The following is a 19,490-nucleotide window of genomic DNA, read 5'->3' on the forward strand; positions in this document are numbered from 1 at the left end:
AGGTCATTTCTAATATCTAAGTAACAAATAAACTATACCTACCTTACAGTGTTTGTGAAATATGTCCATAGATTCACTACTGTTGGGGCAAGGTGCTATAGGCTGAAAAAAGATGCATTAAATATATATGTAACAGTAAGTGCCAAACATGGCTTGTGGGTTGGGTTTATTTTACATTCATTTTTTGTCATCTAAATTTACATATATATCTCCCAAAAATTGAATATTTTACAGTAACACTTGACAATGATTTTATCATCATGTTTACAATTGTCACACTTCAATTAATACTTCTAGAAAATGCAGGCATGATTCTTAATGATAAACATTGACATGATTTAGAAAATTAAGTGGATAATGGGGTCAACACATCTAAGTCCCTAATTGAGAGTAATTGTATTCTTAACTTCTTAACTGTTCTTTTGTACAGACAAGTGAGATAGTCACAGTCATAATATCACAATAATGTCATTTTACAATTACCTCTATCCTACTTTATTCTTTAATCAAACTAGGACAGTATTTTTGGAAACATAAAAGATAAATAGATTCAGTATTATCTCAAACTTTTCTAGCAATATATTGTCACCTATGTGCAGTAACTCCTCATATAATTTAATACTTAATACCTTATTGCACTTATATAAGGAGTTAACCCATTACTGCACTAAGGTGACAATAATATGTGAATTTGTTGCCTTAGAAAGACATATAGTAAGAGCTAAAATAATGTATATCCCTGTACAAGTAAAGACATGTAGATGATAAATGAGGTACAATGTTGGCTGATGTATTTATCTTATAGACAAGAGTGATACTGACAACAAGACCTTTTCCTTTCAAATCATCAGTGATTATGACTTCCAATGCAACCATATAGAAATCTGGCATACCTACATGTTTCTAACCTATATGATCCTGAACATGTAAGTATCTTTAACTTGAAATCCCTTAGACTTACAATGGAACATTCTGAATTTAAAGATGGACAAGTCCATTATATAAAATCAGGGGGTGGGGAGTAAAGGTAAACATATCTAACATACCTGATATTGATGATCCAATGACTGATATACAAGAGACATGGCTTGATTAGACAATGGGTTAGACAGGATATGACTCACTCCAGATCCTGCATATGTCGTACCTTTATACAAATAAATGATCTTTATTATACAAACATAAAATCTTGATATCTAAATTAAGTTAATACAGAATATTAAAATGGCAATACTATGGGAAAAATGGGCAGCATACTTGACTATTTTCAGTGATAGAGAAATGTTTGAAGTTTCCAGAGAATACCTTAGTTGTTAATAAGGAACTAAGTCACAGAAAAAAAAAAACATCGGCCTATTTCAAATAGCATGATGAGAAGAGCTGTTATAATGGTTAAAGGATTCAGTATAGCACATACCAGTAGCAGGACCAAGGTTAACATTAACACTGAGTGGTGGCATCACAGGGGCCTCAGATGTCCAAGAGGCTGACCGTACAGTTGGTTTATTGCCAGTGTCACTACCAGCTGGGGGATTGTAGGACACTGACCTGTATGGTGGTGTGTTTTCTCTAGAGGCACTTAAACTTCCTGAATAATGAAGTAAGACATTGAATAATTGTTCAATACTTCCGTTTAAAAAAAAAATTGAACACAGCAGATTTAAAAAAAACAAAAAAAAAACAAAGAAAAACACACACAAAATACAAGATACAAATTTTTTTTTTTACCTCTTATATTTATGATTTATAAAGTACCAATTCACACATGGCAACATGTTAAATAATCAATTATGTTTCCCAAAAAATAAGGGTACTATGCGAGGGGTGAAAGCGAAAAGGTTCTAAGTGCATTTTCCAAAATTTTACAGAAGCAAAAAACTGTCTCAAATGTTTGATAAATAGCAAAATTCCACAACACTTTGATTTTACACATAAAAAAGTTAAAGAAACATGTCAATGGTAATAAAAATTCTAGGAAAGACTTGGCAAACAAGATATCTAATCAAATGTCACTTAGAACTGTTTTGCACTTAAAATTTCTCATATTTTGATTTTTATGTTTAAAGCGAAAAGGTTCCAAGTGACATTTTGATAGAACAAAAGCATGTTTTTTTTCTTATTTAATTTAAGATAGAGCAACATTTTGGCATTTCTAATTATTCAGTAAGAGATGGAGTATAAATTGCCAGATAGGACTGTTTCGCATTTACTTTTTATTTTGATTTCATATTTTAGGTATTTCTCTTACTCCACTTTCAAGTTCATGAAATTTTAAGTTTGACTGTGTTTAAATTAGAAACATAAATAAAGGTCATAATTGATAGTGTACAAAACTTTTAAAGAACATGATGGGCATTAATTACACTTGAAAAACAAAAAACAAATGCCAATTTAATTTGATAATCATTTTCAGGTGAACTATACAAAGTATATGGAGAGCTGTCCTCCTTGCCCCGGCATCCGCGTCCAGATTTCAGATTAAAGTTTTGGTGCAGTAAAATACTTAAGGTATCAGCTTCAAACTTCAAATATATGTTCTTTGGCCTTCGTGGTCAATTCCTATACATCAAAACTACAAACCGGTGTTAAATAGCTAATAAACACCGCTAAGATTGATATCATTTCTTGATCATTACATGTTGTGTGACATGGTACATAACTCTAGCATTACTACTTCGAGAATTATTCCCCCTTGAACTTTGAATTTATGTTTACAAATGTTATTTTTTACTATGACTTCTTGTCATATGGATAAGAGTCCCTGTATTCCCAGAATTATCCCCATTAAATTTTTGAAATTCATTCGTAAATTGATTTTTTTAGTATTATCTGCTCTAGACTTAAGATAAATAATGGTTCTTTGTCATTAGTCACATCATGCATGAAAATGTTCATAACTCTAGCTTCTTTTTTCAAGAGTTGTTTCCACTTTGAACTTATAATTTACTTAAAATTCTCTTTGCTTATGTCATTTTTGTTTTTGAAGGGATTGACTTCAGATTTCAAATTGCTGTCTTTCCATTAAAGTAACATTAATTTAATTGACAATATCATTATGTTGTGCAAAATATAGAACATTTGACTGCTTTCTTGATATTGATACAAAAATACATTTATATCATAATTGATTTTTTTTTCCATAGTTTTGTCACCCTTACTGCATCAAGTATTTGATTAGTCCAGCTTCGCTGTCTCTTGAGACAGCTCTTGTTGTCTTGCATTTCCTGTCATATTCTTTAATATTCAAAATAAAACAGTTACATTCATATTCTTTCATATTTAAAATGGTTACCTTCAATAAGATATTTATTCATGGAAATTAATGTCATTTCATCCACAACTATTTTCTAACAATAGTTTATGCATTTATTTTTAAACAACTTAAATATTATAAGCGGCTTAATGTGGTCATCCTTAGCCCATAGTTCCATTCTAAAATGCGCCAAAATGACACTTTAATGCTGTTCATAAATAAAATGCGCTCAAATGACGCAACTTATCTGGCATCCCCATGCTGTAGGGTTATTTAGGATGCAAGTCTGAATTTCCTGTCATATTCTTTAATATTCAAAATAAAACAGTTACATTCATATTCTTTCATATTTAAAATGGTTACCTTCAATAAGATATTTATTCATGGAAATTAATGTCATTTCATCCACAACTATTTTCTAACAATAGTTTATGCATTTATTTTTAAACAACTTAAATATTATAAGCGGCTTAATGTGGTCATCCTTAGCCCATAGTTCCATTCTAAAATGCGCCAAAATGACACTTTAATGCTGTTCATAAATAAAATGCGCTCAAATGACGCAACTTATCTGGCATCCCCATGCTGTAGGGTTATTTAGGATGCAAGTCTGAATCTAATTTAGATAGGGAAAATCCGATTCAGCCAGTGAATATGATTTTATAATTTGTTCCGTTTACCACTGTTGGAACCAATGAGATTACAGCTATTTTTAAATCATATAATAGTGAACAATATTCTCTGAAAAACTTTTTGGACTTGTCTGAAACTCTATTCAGAGTGCAAGAATATCTTTGCAATAAACAGTTTCACAAACAATCCCAGAATATTTGAACTGAAAATATATTTTACAAATGGTGCATTACATATAACTTGCACATTTTTTTTATTATATGGGTAACACACTTGAGACACCCCCATGTAGCAACAATACATAGAAGATGTTCATGCTTAATTTGCATAAGTGTGACCCATAACTTATAATACTTTCTTTTACATTGTTTATACATCAAAGTCACACATAGCTCCACTTTCATTCACGTTACTTAATATTTCAGTGTATATCATATATCCGGTAAAATGCGTTTCGTCTGAGGTTTAAACATGACATAGCACCAGCTATATTTACATAACTCAGTTTCTTGGACTCACACATAGCTCCAAGTTCATTTGCAATGCCCAATATATCAAAGTCACAATATCTTGTAATTTTGCCTATAACCTTTCCCAGATTTCTGATAATCATAAAAAAAATTGCTTTTAACCATTCTCAATATCTCACTATCACCTGTAGTCTCACTTTCAAGAACATCACCGGATATCGTATTGTCATCTAAAGTTGTGGTCTCATTTACTCCTGGCAGAGCCCAGGACCACCCAGGTAAGTTACTGGGATGATCCAGGGTGAAATTTTTGTTGCGGTCACACTTATCCCGCCAGCACTAGGGTAATTCCCAACTAACACCCATGATGCCCCCGGACCATCCAGGCAGAGCCCAGGAGAGGCTCTGGTTCATGCCGGTGCTACCTGGTCATTCCTGGATGATGCCAGCAGAGCCCCAGTTGACCAAGGCAGAGCCCCAGTCGATCCAGGCAGAACCCAGGACGATTTTGGCAGAGCCACCGTTATAAGAACCCAGTGGATTGAAAACATGCAAAAATGATGATGTTGATACATAATTTTCATTAATATAATTCTAAATGATATTTTCTCCTTTTTAATAAGTAAATCATGATGATTTTCTTAATAATCCTTATGCAAGACTGGACAGAAGGGAAATGGGGAAGGGTTTTATTACAAACAAGTGCAATCATTGCAAATTGCCGTAATTCTTTTGAAATGACCAGGGCTTTGCCGGGGCTCTACAGGGATCAACAGTTGCTTTATCGTCATCCTACAGGGCTCTGCCGGCTTTCACAGGGGCTCTGCCTGCATTCACCGGGGCTCTGCTGGCATTCATCGGGGCTCTGCTGGCATTAACCGGGGCTCTACTGTTGCTCTACCTGCTATATCATACCCAAGATCATCCCTAGTTTTTGTCAGCAGAGCTACAGTGCTTCCCTGGCGTAACCTGGGCGTTCCCGGCAGGGCTAAGGATGAAGCAGGTAAAGCTGTATCTTCCCGGATCACCCCGGTGATATTAAATATTTTATTCCATCCGGGGTCCATTGCCGAATGTTCCGGATCATCCTGGACGTGCAGGCAGAGTAATGAATGTATCCCGGTTGTTGCTGGATCATCCCCGGAAGTCTACCAGGGTCTGCCAGGGTGTGAGACCACAGCTTAAAGCTAAAATTTTCTTCAATTATGTCCCTGGATTAATTACTACAGATTTCTTACCGTCATCTATAGCCCTACCTTTAATATCATCACACAATTTCTCACAGGCACTTAAAACCCTTTAAGATGGTGCATGATCATTACTGGCCATGTACACTTAGAACTGTTTCCCTTTTAAAAAGTCGATAATTTCATGAGTGGAGTTAACTGCGAAACAGTTCTAAGTACTTAAGTTTTCTTCCAAAATCAAGACATCTACTCTGAAACTAATGAATTTCTTATGTGATATTATTAAATAATATATAATAAAAGGTTTAGCTTTCAAAATTGCTTTGATTTCACTTATTTTAATGCAGTTTGAGTTGTTTTTATTTAATCTTGAACATTTTATACTCAATGAAAGCGAAAAGGTTCTAACTGCCATTTGCAGTTCAGAACCTTTTCGCTTTTTAAAAAAAAGGTTAATTTCACTTAGAACCTTTGGACAATTTTTCATTTCACCCTTTTATAAGTAAACTAAATCTTACATATTTTGACATAAGATGTATATGGGTGTTTATGTTACAAATATATAAAAAAGTGAATTTTGTAAAAAAAGTGAGTTAGAACCTTTTCGCTTTCACCCCTCGTATGGTAAATTTAGGTATGTTCATTTCCTTGCATCTTAAACTGAGAAGTTTAAATTTTTAATCTTTAAACTCAAAACTGTTAAAGGCACCTTGTGATTTCCTGACTCAACTGATCCAAGAACTTAATTATATTCATAACAATATTACTGAGTAAAAAGACCATGTTTATTTAAAACCTGACCTATCATAAGGTACCTGTATACCTCTTCACACATTACAGAGGTCAATCCTGGATTAGTGATCAGAAGTCACTAATCATCATAAAAGCATAAGAGGGCTTCAAATTTCATAATTTTATTCTGTTAAATTAATTTTATATAGAAGTGATTAAGTGTTATATGTTGTGAAAGGTGTTTTTTTGCATGAGCATAATTTATGTCTGTCTACTGGCATGCGAGCAGTTCCCGTACAGAAGCAGTACCCGTATTTTTCATTTAAACTCTTGATTTTTACATGCATTCTTCAAAAATTCATTTCAAATCAAGCAGATACATAAACGAGACAAAATTTAAGTGTCAGTTCGGCAGTACGTATAAAAAGTCTCATTTTAAATCACTTTCACCTGTGCGTTGTCAAAACGTGACCTTGTTTTATCTGGGGGATTCCGTCCTTGCGCGCATGCGCAAACATACTTACACGTGAGGCATGTTAAAGGGTTTTCCACTTATACCACCTGTTTACAGATAAGAAGGCAATGTGATGAAAACTTGTTTAATTATCAGAATTTTGACCAATATTACTATATAAAATAATTTTATGGCTTTGATGCGTAAAATATCATGCATACAAGCATGTCATCGCATGTGAATGCGTTGGGGTAACGGTACCGGGTAATAGATACACGAGTTTAGTCTACTTTATATTTCCTGAATTACATCTATTTATCTCTTAGAAAATGGTCTGTTCAACAATTATAAATGAAAAATAGGTCCGATATAATAAAATTGTATAATTATAATGGGTTAAATTTTATGTACGGGAACTACTTCTCTTTATACAAAATAATGGATAATTTCGGTACCCCATATGAGGCCTCATAACTAAGGGTTATTCTATGTTTAGAACATGATGGAATTTCCATGATTTGTGTGACGAGCCGAATAGTGATGTGTAACATTCAAATTTTGGTGAGTGAGCGTAATAAAAAATAATGTTTAAGTAACTACGATTTTTGTACGGGAACTGCTCGCATGCCAGTAGAGATAAACCTGAAATCTTTCTTCATGAGTAAAGCTGAAAAGTCACCAAAGAACTTTAATGATTGCTATTTGACTTTAAAGCCAGGAAAGATAATGCAACAAAATCACCTGTATTTGGTGTAGGAGTGGTCTCCCTTGATCCACTATGTATAGATCCAGGGTAGGTACTGACATGATGTATGGTTGCCGGGGGAGACTTCTGTATGCTGACTGTGGATGGAGGCGGAGCCATATTAATCTCCGAATAACCATCAGAACCTATCCGCCTATGACCTCTACCTATAAATACACAAAATCTATACTTATACAGCTTCAAATAAACATAATAATTTAAGTTTTTATTGTTAGTTACATACTAAAAGGAAAAAACTATGCACCATGTTATAATTGTTTTAGAATGAAATACTGTATGTGACTTCCAGATATTGATTAAAAAGCATAACTTTATGAAATGCAATATCTAAATAAGAAGCTGTGTAACAAACACTACACACACTTTACTTTCAAAAAAATCTTTACATCTATACAGGATTTTTGTCAAATAGCAAATAAACAATGCCAATCCAAGTAAACTAAACAATCATATATGAAATGTATATCATGAAGACATAATTTTTCAACTTTTACAGCAGAAGTAGGTAATGTGAACTATCATACTTTATTTCTTATATCTCTAAATTTATTAAACAAAAAACAAACTGGTAAAACATGCATACAGCTGGAAAAAATAAAGCATGCGACTATCCTTCAACTATTACAACACTTTACTGACCCGTTTCATACTTCATAATAATTTAATTTTGGAACTACAAAATTGTGTGACTTAGACAATTACCAATATTTCTATAGTAAAATAAAACTGAGCATAACTTCAATCTAAAGACATAAAATTCTAAAATATTCATCAAAATAAGTTAAACAATGTCCCTGTAAATGGAACAGACTTTAAACAATTAGAACATCTGATATAATATTATACTTGTCTCTTCAGCTTTTACTTAGTGTAAAAGCATTTCAAACCAAGTATGAAAACAATTTAAAATCAAAATGAAAACACCTTTTTATATGTATGTGCCCCAACTCCAACCCTTGGTCTGAAAGCACCTTACATTCCATATGAAAAGACACCCTTAAATTTAGCATAAATACACCTTAAAGTAAGCATAAAAACAAAACACTTAAGAGTTAGCATGTAAACACCTTAAAATGTTATGAACGTACCTTATAAATAGCATGAAAACACTTTAAACTTAGCACAAACATATCTTACACTTTGCAAAAGAGCATCTATACTTAGCATGAAAACTTCTTTAATTAAGCATAAATACACCTTAAACTAAGCATTATAGCACCTTTTACTTAGCATGAAAACACCACAGACTTAGCATGAAAACTCCACAGACTTAGCATAAAAACACCACAGACTTAGCATGAAAACACCACAGACTTAGCATGAAAACTCCTTAACCCATTACTTCATATACACGCCTTTTAACGCCTTTTTCACCCCCCCCCCCCTTTTTGTTGTCTCAAATGATGAAAAAATGCCTTATTTAGGCCCCAAACACTTGTTTTTGTTTGAGAAATGTTGTTAAAAAAAGTGACCTCTTTTTCGGCGCGGCCCCCAACCAAAAGATACATCAGGGGGTTGCCAGAAGGGGGATGTGCCCCCTTCTGTTTGGGGGGTTTGAAGGGGGGCGGAGTCCCCCTCATCGCCAAGAAAAATTTTGGACTTGTGAGAGGCTGTAAATGACCCCAGATTGATCATAAGGTAACGTGTAACCAACGCTGAAAAGCATTTGACTCTATCTCAATCCATTGAGAAAGTGCAGCACTTTGAAATCAATTTTGATGGAAAAAATCAACGCAAAATAGTGATTTTTGGCAATTTTGAGATGTCCCCTCGTTGCCATGGTAACAGAAAATTTAAGCCTGAGCATGTTGTTGCAAGTGCAATGGTCCAGTCAACATTTGTGCCAAGTTTGATTAGTGTTGAAGCAGTTTTTATAGTATTATAGCAATTTGAACTTGTAACGGGAGACTTTTCAATGAAAACAGCCATTTTTCACAAAATGCTCATGAAGTAATGGGTTAAACTTAGCATAATACACTTTGCACTTAGCATGATAGCATTTACACTTAACATGAAAACGCCTATAACTTTGCATAAAACCACCTTTTACTTAGTATGAAAACACCCTTTGCTTAGCATGAAAACACTTTACTTAGCATGAAAACATGTTAATTTAGCATGAAAACACCATAGACTTAGCATGAAAACATCTTACACTTAGCATGACAGCACCTTATACTTTGCATGTACCTTGACCCTTAGCCAGAAAGAATCTGAAACTTGGCATGAAAACACCTTAAACTAAGCATGAAAACATTGTATATTGTGCAATAGGCTGTCAGAGGAAGGTTTGTTGGGGTGGACCAGTGACATACTTAAGCATGGAGCATGCAATGGTAAAATTCTTTTTATATTTAAAAGATAACAAAATACTAAGGTAGCATTAACCAGTGACCAAAGCATTTAACTATTTTCTAAGTTCAACATTTTGTATAAACATTTATGCAAATGAATCTAAACATTTATCTTAAAATAATTGCATAGTTGGAAACTGATATTATGATAACAATGTAACAGTCCTGACAATTGTAGCATAAACTCTTCTCAAGTCTTAAAGAAACTCCACTAAGGTTCAAAAGCCTAAAAACATAAAAATTAAATTTCTTACATAGATCAACTGAGGTATTTAAAAAGAAAGTTATGCCACAGATAACTGAGTAATATAACCAGAAATCAATTGAAAATTGTATCTTTGTGCTATTCTTAGCCAAATTTGAGTGAAAAGTGTTACAACGTTTTTCATTTTTCAATCATTTTCTCCAAAAAATAATTATTTTGGAAAAACATTATGAATTATCTGAAATTTTGCAGACAAGTTATTGGTTTGACCTACATCAAATAGAACATTAATTTCAAAAATTATTTCTAGTCCCATCATGTCAAATAAACTCAGTGAAGTCCCTTTAACATAACTTAAAATAACATGTATATCTTTGACCATCTACCTTTAAGGCATTGGAAAAATAATCTATACATGATTCATCAAAATATTCTGTTATCTTAAAGTCTCCAAAAAATTGGATTCAGGATCATTAACAAACTTTCAAACTGATTATTAGCGGAAAAAACAGTAAATCTTTCTAGAGTGTACCTGAGGAATGCATTCGGAAATAAGTTGAGACGTACTGAATAAATAAAATATGATGCATATATCACAGCTTATGAAGTTAGATGAAAAGGCATATTTCATAGAAAAAGACATTTAATCTCAACACCATCATGACCTGACCTTTGATCTTATGATCCTAGAATATTAAAAAGGGTAGCTTTTAAATATCCTCACCACAAATTTGTAAAATGTGCGGCATATGTATGATTAAAATTTTGCAAAGGGAAAGTTATGGCGTGTGATGCAATAATACAAAACCTCAGATGCTTTAAAACTGTGCATAAACATGAATAAAAACATGCTACTAAAAACAAACTAGCAATAACTGAAAAGTGATACATTTGCATAAGCTGTGAAGTTAAGAAGCATGCAAAAGGGTGAATGGATGAGAATGATTGGTTGATTTTAACCTCCTGACCTTTCTGATGCATCATGGGATTATTTGGTAAGGCTCCAGTTTGAAATATATATGTTGGAGACCCATATGAGCCTGAGCGACGATGTCCCAACACTGTGCAGCACAAATACACACAAAACATTGCTTGTTAGTAAAGGGTCTGTTATATGTTATCTTTATTCATACATGTATTTTGTCCTTCTATGGAATAGAAATGTTAATTATGCACCAGTTAATTGTAACCTTGGTCTCCATCCCCAGAGCCAAACCATCGGCTTAGCTCAATGGGTAGAGCATTGGATTGTGAATCGGGCACCTAAGGTTCGAATCCCAGAAGGTGCAGGTCACTTTTGTTGTGATTGATCATGAAATCTTTTCTATAGTCATTTGCACTGTACCTCTGCTCTGGAATGTACAGAAGTTTCAGTTCCTTGCGAAAGTGAAGGCAAATGGTATTGGTAAACTGTTTGACAGCCTGCCCCAGAATGACGCGGTGACTGAACTGTGCTCTGGTAAATTCAATGTGGCGTACTGCTGTGATCCAGAGTGAGAATTATCAATACCATACCCAGAGCCAGTGAGGGAGGACATTGGTTTCTACAACTTTCCTTCTTTTCTGTCGCTGAACTGTTGCACTGTCATGTCAATGTGGTGGTTTTGTTTTGGCACCACAATAGAGTTCAATTGGGGGTAGGGGGCATATGGCATGAATTGTGCTGTCTGATTATCCACACAGGTCTACCCCTCTACTAGGGTTGTGAAAGGCCAAAAGCCAAAGTTCCATTAAATCAGAAGAGAGTCGAGGCAAAGGCGGGGTTACCAATTGACTGGTGCATGTCTTTATACTATTTGTTCAGTCAATAATTTAACATCTTTACATTTTAATGAATAAATAAATATGTACCATTATCTTAACTTAATTTTGGTATTTAAAAATTATTTTTAAATCATATTTAAAGGTTATTCCAAATGAACCACATCATTGAATTTCATAGTAAGTATCACATAATACTCACATAATAAAATTATCAATTTTGCATGTTATGACCTGTATAATTATGTATTCCAAAGATAACCTTATGCTTAATATTTGAGATATTTTATGGCTGAAATATGTGAATGGTTATAAACATACAACATTAACACAAACAAAAAATGAACCAGTCCAAAAAAAATTGATGCAAACACAAATTTATCAAAGGATTGCATACAAAATTGAAAAAAATAAAATATCATGACTATTTTGGACACAGTCTAAATTTTGCATTGCTCATATCTTATATAATGTATGGTATGAATGAAGATGTATGGACATTACAAAAGCTTGCATATATACAACTGTACATTATCAACAAAATTGTCAAAAATTACTTTAATCTTTTAAAATAAACATGCTTAAAAAAGTGTAAAAAACAAGGAGCACAAAATTATAATCTTTTTTTAATCTGGGTTTGTTTTTAATTCATTTTAAATTATTTTAAAAAAACCAAATAAAAACTAAAACGAAAATTAATTTAAACATTTGCCCTTTCTTTAAAAATTTTTAAAAAATAATTTTATAATACCCTAACATCCCTTAAAAATCAATCCTTTAAATTGGGCAAATCTGGCACTAGACAATTTTTACTGCCGTAAGAGACCTATCTTACATGTCAACATCAATATGAATATATGCTCCAGTCCAACACTCATCCTCGGTATCCAAGGCTATTTGTATACCAGTATCAGTAAATATTAAATGTAATATATACAGAATGTGTACTGTGGGTTCAGACTAAGGTCCAACACCCAACTGATGATTCACTTTTAAGAATAAATATTTACTGCTACATAAAATAACAAAGCCATCTTTATACACTGGTAGATAAAATATTTTTAACATTATAATGTTTCCATGGCAACGAACAATTTTACCTTTAGGATGTATGCCCACTCCTTGAGACATGATGTCATACTCTTGAAGATTGGTAAGATCAGCAGAGTACCTGTTCATTATAACAATCATATAGATCAGAATGTAAATGTTGCAAATATAAATACCAAGGTAGTTGTTTAATCCTTGTCATGCTGGCAGCGACTGATTCTATCCAGGCTACCAGTGCAGACCAACATCAGCTGGGACATCTGTGCCATATAGTCTAACCATGACTATTTAGTCACTTTATATTTTACAGTAAGTTTAAACATAAAATAATTTTAATTTGATTGTGTTGAAAGCTATAAGCTTATTGAAACGCTCTCCACTACGTACCTGGAACCAACCAGTACTAAGCAATGAATGTAAAGTTTCTTGCTCAAGGTAACAACACCTTGCCCTGACTGAGTTTAACCCATGCGGTCAGCAATCCTTAGATAACTAGTCAGATGCGTTAACCACTCAGCAACGCTGACATTATTTTGAATTAATATTTATCATCTTCATACACTTAAATATGATAATAAGCTTGTCCTTAAACTTCTTCCTTCCAAACAAAATTAATTGATTGATATGAATATGTTTGTATTAACTTGACTATCCAGGCAATAACTAGCAAATTTTCCAGCTATGTTACCATTAAAGTAATAAAAGTTGCAACAATTTACTGGGCTTGTAACTAAGAAAGTATTAATTATTTTATTGGTTATGTTATTAGGATTATGATATACCTTTTTTGCTGATGATCAACTGGTGTACCAGATCGCGGACTCTGTATTCCTATCAGGCTTTCCCTACTTGCAGCCAGGGAAGGGGGAGCACTCCGTTGACTGCGACTTTCCTCCTAGATGACAATGCAAATATTCTTACATACATAAAATATCATAAGACAATTGTGAAGTTTATATATGTATTTTCTATTTACAATGCTGCAGCAAATTTAAAATCATTTTCAATTTTAATTAAAGACAGCAATGGTGAAGTATTAAACAAAACTATAAATTCAATATTATTTTTTAGTATAAAAATCCTAAGATTTGAGACAAATCTCAGAAATATAACCTCCCCGCAAGGTAACTTTCCCTTGAGCTGGTCAATATACTCTTTATGTTGAATAAAATCGTCACCTAAGTGCAATAATGGATTACCTTCTATTTAAATTCAATAAAAGTTAATTCTGTTACTGCTCTAAGATGACTAAATGTTATGTACATTTTAAATATCATATAAATGATAAATGATATGAATGTAGGAAACATTTTAAACAAGAGGGCCATGATGGCTCACCTGACCCATCAAACTCATCCAAACAATTACCTAGACAAGCATTCTGACCAAGTCTCATGACAGGTGAGTCAAAAATGTGACCACTACAGTGTTAACAAGGATTATCCATATTTGAGCAGTGTGACCTAGTTTTTTACCCAGGTGACCCATATTCAAACTTGACCTAGAAATCATCAAAACAAACTTTCAGACCAATTTCCAGGATACTTGGATCAAAACAGTAGCAACTAGAGTGTTAACAAGATTTTTCTATTTTTAGCTCCGGTGACCTTGTTTCACATGCGATTTCGAACTCATCCGAGCAATTACCTAGACAAGCATCCTGACCAAGTTTGATGATAATTGAGTCGAAAATGTGACCACTAGAATGTTAACAAGGTTTTTCCATATTTGGGCGGTGTGACCTAGTTTTTCATCCAAGATGACCCATGTTCGAACTTGACTTAGAAATCATCAAAACAAACTTTCAGACCAATTTACAGGATATTTGGATCACAACAGTAGCAACTAGAGTGTTAACAAGGTTTTTCTATTTTTAGCTCCTGTGACCTAGTTTTTCATCCGAGATGACCCATGTTCGAACTCATCCGAGCAAGTACCTAGACAAGCATCCTGATAAAGTTTGATGACACTTGTTTCAAAAATGTGACCGCTAGAGTGATAACAAGATTTTTCTATTTTTAGCTCCCGTGACCTAGTTTTTTATCTGAGATGACCCATTTTCGAACTCATCCAAGCTATCACCTAGACAAGCATCCTGACCAAGTTTGATGATGATTGAGGCAAAAATGTGACCGCTAGAGTGTTAATAAGGTTTTTCTATTTTTAGCTCCTGTGACCTAGTTTTTCATCCAGGATGACCCATGTTCGAACTCATCCAAGCTATCATCTAGACAAGCATCTTGACCAAGTTTGATGATGATTGAGGCAAAAATGTGACCGCTGGAGTGTTAACAAGGTTTTTCTATTTTTAGCTCTTGTGACCTAGTTTTTCATCCGAGATGACCCATGTTCGAACTCATCCGAGCTATCACCTAGACAAGCATCCTGACCAAGTTTGATGATGATTGAGTCAAAAATGTGACCGTTAGAGTGTTAACAAGGTTTTTCTATTTTTAGCTCCGGTGACCTACTTTTTCATTTGAGATAAGCCATGTTCGAACTCATCGAGCTATCACCTAGACAAACATCCTGACCAAGTTTGAATGATGATTGAAGCAAAATTGTGACCTCTAGAGTGTTTAACAAGGTTTTTCTATTTTTAGCTCCGGTGACCTAGTTTTTCATCCGAGATGACCCATATTCGAACTCATCTGAACTATCACCTAGAAAAGCATCCTGACCAAGTTTGATGATGATTGATGCAAAAATGTGACCGCTAGAGTGTTAACAAGGTTTTTCTATTTTTAGCTCCGGTGACCTACTTTTTCATCCGAGATGACCCATGTTCGAACTCATCCGAGCTATCACCTAGACAAACATCCTGACCAAGTTTGATGATGATTGAGGCAAAAATGTGACCTCTAGAGTGTTAACAAGGTTTTTCTATTTTTAGCTCTTGTGACCTAGTTTTTCATCCGAGATGACCCATGTTCAAACTCATTCGAACTATCAATTAGATAAGCATCCTGACCAAGTTTGATGATGATTGAGGCAAAAATGCGACCGCTAGAGTGTTAACAACTAAATGTGAACGGACGACGGCCGGCGGATGACGGACAATCATCAATCCTAAAAGCTCACCCTGAGCATGCTCAGGTGAGCTAAAAATATAAGTTATATGATACCTCAGTGACTATAGGAGTAACTGTCCTCTGTGGTGTGTGAGGCGTATGTGGTAACTGGGGTATATAGTCACCACTATGCCGCACTGTCTCACTAATAGTGCTGGTACGAGACTCACCACCAGTAGCCTGTGGCAGGTTGTTGGTACTCACAGTACTGGGGGGACCAGTAAACTGCGTACCAGTTGGCATTGGAGAATTAAATGCTAAAGCAAAAGATGAAATACCTGTTACATAATCGTAATGATACAGTCAATTAATGATCATAAACAAATGTTTTCTTCTAAAATAAAATTATATTAATGAAAAACATCAGTAGTAAAATATACAAAATTTAAACATTGAAAAACTGTTTACTGTACTATGCCTTAATGTGCAAGAAGCTATTAAAATTGCAAATTTAAAAATTGGTTTTCACTTAATCACTTAACTTCAGATAAAAATCCCAACAACTAACTTTATTCTGTTGTCATTCCTCATAACCTGATTAATTCTACATATCAATTATTTATTAAATACAAGTGCAGAACAGGCATGGGTATTATTCCTGATGCAATTAAACCTTCATAAATCAGGACTGTCGTTTGGCAAAATTAGGGTCAGAATATAGGCCCCCAATTCCTCCCCTCTGAAAAAAAGTTTTTCTTTCCCCCTTGAAGGAAAAGTACTTAAAAATCATGCATAGTTCTCCTCTGGCCCAAGTCTCAAAATGAAAGCCCTGTAAATTGTCAGAATAAAGCATAAGTAAACTTACTGTAGTCCATAGATTCATCATCACTGTAGGCCGGGTAGACAAGGGGTTCATCAGCTCCAGAAAAAAACTGTTAACACAACGTCAAGCTAATATTATTAATACATAAAATACATAAATAAGCACATCAGAGTAAAGTAAAAAAAAATCTTCGATTTCCCAAATTTACAGTATGATTGTAAAAACTATTGGGTTTTAAAAACTTGTTTTCATTATCTTTTTTTTAAATATAAAAGTAAAAATAAAAATCACATCTGTCTTTTTTTTCATAAACAGAGAATCTTTGAACCTTTTTACTGACATTGTTCATATCACTTGCTCTTAACACTTTATATTATGAGTCAAAAATTGTTTGTACAACAGGAAGCTATTCTGCTATAACAAACATAGTGTCCCTGAAACTGCCAAGGTGCTTCCTTAGTCCTCACAAATGAAATAATATTTACACTAAGTCAACTTGATGTTGATGTTAACCTTTTAAAACATAACCAAAAACATACAATGCTTATTTCCTTCTTGTTAGAATAAACATTAGATTTTCATTCACTTGACTGCTTGGTCCATGCCTAATAATCAAAAACAGTAGAACTTCAGTAAGTCAAAGTTGAAGGGACTTGCGTAAAAACTTTGACACATCAGGATTTCCACTCATGAATAGGTCTCTATTTAATGACAAAATTTCAAGCCATCAACATTGAGGCATAACAAAAGGAAAGGGCAATAACTAAAAAACAAACAAATTCATTGATGGACTTTGACTTATTTATGGTAAAATATTCTTGAATTACTCATTACGGACCACTTAAAATTTCTGCAAATTGCACATATAGAAGCTCTACTGTATTTCTATATCAATACCTGGAAAAGATGTGACATTATTCTCACAACCTCTGCCATGGACGGTCTCTCTGCAGGATTACTTGACCAGGATCTGGAGAAATAAATATTCCATGTTAAAATACATAGCATTAAAGTCTGATGTCACAAACAAACATTTAAGAAAGATTTAAAGGCCATAGAGTTATAGGCCTTGGACACTGACATTCTAAAATCATGTTTCAAGATTCAAGCAAATACATTCTGTAGTTTTAAAGATTGATGTTGCATTAAAAAAACTTTAACCAGGAATTTGCTAATACCACAAAGGGCCATTATTCTATGGAAATCAAACCATATGTATGGGCCTTGGAGCATTTAGTACAAATTTCTCTTCTGAAAACAAAATTGAGGTTAATTTAAAAATACATCTTACCTTGTCATCAACAACTCTAAAGCTTTTGGTAAATTCCTTATCAAAGGTGGTCTTGTACCTGAAATTTATAATTCTTATATAAAAAAGTGCTTCACAAATTGTTATGATCACTTCTTTTACAAGTCTGCATTCTAAACAGCATCAAAATCTATTTTATACATATCCGTATTGCCAGCTTCCTGAATCTACCAATATGTGTACCTATATTATAATTACCTATATTATGATTATCATAAAGCATGGTCACAATCAAGACTTTGATCTCAGTGCTCCAAGGTAAACTCCAATAGCTAGATTGCTGGTTTAGCATAGAAAACAAATGTTTCTCTGATTGATGAAGTAATGTGGATGCTTTACTGGTAAAAATAGACTGTACTGGACGAAAATGATAAACGGCAAGAAAACTGCTAGAAAACCAGTTCTGTAAGATAACTCCCTATTTAGTTGACTGATGAACAAGTACCATACCATAATACAACCAAAGTTACCTTCCAGCTATTAATAAACCGAATTTATTTATTTAATTTTCTTCCTTCCTTCTCTAATAAAAATGTCTCAATAATTAAGCTTACTATAACACTAGAACTCCGCGAGTCGGATGTGTCGCCTTGTGAACAATGTAGTTTAGGGGAAATGGCCAGGACAAAAATGAAATATGAAAAATAACAAAGGGCAATAACTAAAAAAATAATAAGTGCAGAGCAGCAGTTTCTGTACACTGCACTTCTTATCAATAAGATCTATCATTCTATGATGTTTCAAGTCCATAGCTTTCATAATTGAGGAGAAATGACCAGGACAAAAATAAAGTAAGAAAATCAACAAAGGGCAATAACTCAAAAATAAGAAATGCAGAGTATCAGTTCTTATGCACTGCACTTCTTTTTAATGAGATCTATCATCCTATGAAGTTTCAAGTCCATAACTTTTATACTTTTGGAGAAATGGCCTGGACAAAAATTAAGTATGAAAATTAACAAAGGGCCATAACTCAAAAATTAAGAAATGCAGAGTACCGATTCTTGTGCACTGCACTTCTTTAATAATGAGGTCTATCATCCTATGAAGTTTCAAGTCCATAGCTTTTATACTTAAGGAGAAATGGCCCGACAAAATTAAAGTATGAAAATAAACAAAGGGCAATAACTCAAAAAAATAAAGAAATGCAGAGTACCAGTTCTTGTGCACTGCACTTCTTCTTAATGAGACCTATCATCCTATAAGTTTCAAGTCCATGGCTTTTATACATAGGAGAAATGGCCCGGACAAAAATAAAGTATAAAAATTAACAAAGGGCAATAACTCAAAAATTAGGAAGTGCAGAGTACTGGTTCTTGTGCACTGCACTTCTTAATAATGAGATCTATCATCCTATGAAGTTTCAAGTCCATAGCTTTTTTAGTTGAAGAGAAATGGCCCGGGACAAAATTAAAGTATGAAAATTAACAAAGGGCAATAACTCAAAAAATAAGAACTGCAGAGTACCGGTCCTTGTGCACT

General features: G+C 33.7%; 1 protein-coding gene across 2 annotated transcripts in view; it reads right to left on the reverse strand.

Moving 5' to 3' along the window:
- Nucleotides 1–19,490, reverse strand: part of LOC132730696 (mitogen-activated protein kinase kinase kinase 7-like) — a 30,717-nt gene that overhangs the window by 4,961 nt on the left and 6,266 nt on the right. The window contains exons 7-17 of one of the 2 annotated variants that reach the window (XM_060716677.1): nucleotides 17,991–18,048; nucleotides 17,597–17,669; nucleotides 16,742–16,808; nucleotides 15,991–16,193; nucleotides 13,648–13,760; nucleotides 12,916–12,986; nucleotides 11,023–11,115; nucleotides 7,471–7,641; nucleotides 1,418–1,588; nucleotides 1,047–1,147; nucleotides 43–102 (exon numbers count right to left, since the gene is read on the reverse strand). In XM_060716677.1, coding sequence (XP_060572660.1) covers nucleotides 43–102; nucleotides 1,047–1,147; nucleotides 1,418–1,588; nucleotides 7,471–7,641; nucleotides 11,023–11,115; nucleotides 12,916–12,986; nucleotides 13,648–13,760; nucleotides 15,991–16,193; nucleotides 16,742–16,808; nucleotides 17,597–17,669; nucleotides 17,991–18,048 — 1,181 coding nt within the window. The remainder of the gene's footprint in view (nucleotides 1–42; nucleotides 103–1,046; nucleotides 1,148–1,417; nucleotides 1,589–7,470; nucleotides 7,642–11,022; nucleotides 11,116–12,915; nucleotides 12,987–13,647; nucleotides 13,761–15,990; nucleotides 16,194–16,741; nucleotides 16,809–17,596; nucleotides 17,670–17,990; nucleotides 18,049–19,490) is intronic. The other variant, XM_060716684.1, reaches the window with a different exon arrangement.

This window comes from Ruditapes philippinarum, unplaced genomic scaffold (assembly GCF_026571515.1).
Source record: "Ruditapes philippinarum isolate M1 unplaced genomic scaffold, ASM2657151v2 ctg275_1_1_1_1, whole genome shotgun sequence".
Taxonomy (NCBI): domain Eukaryota; kingdom Metazoa; phylum Mollusca; class Bivalvia; order Venerida; family Veneridae; genus Ruditapes; species Ruditapes philippinarum.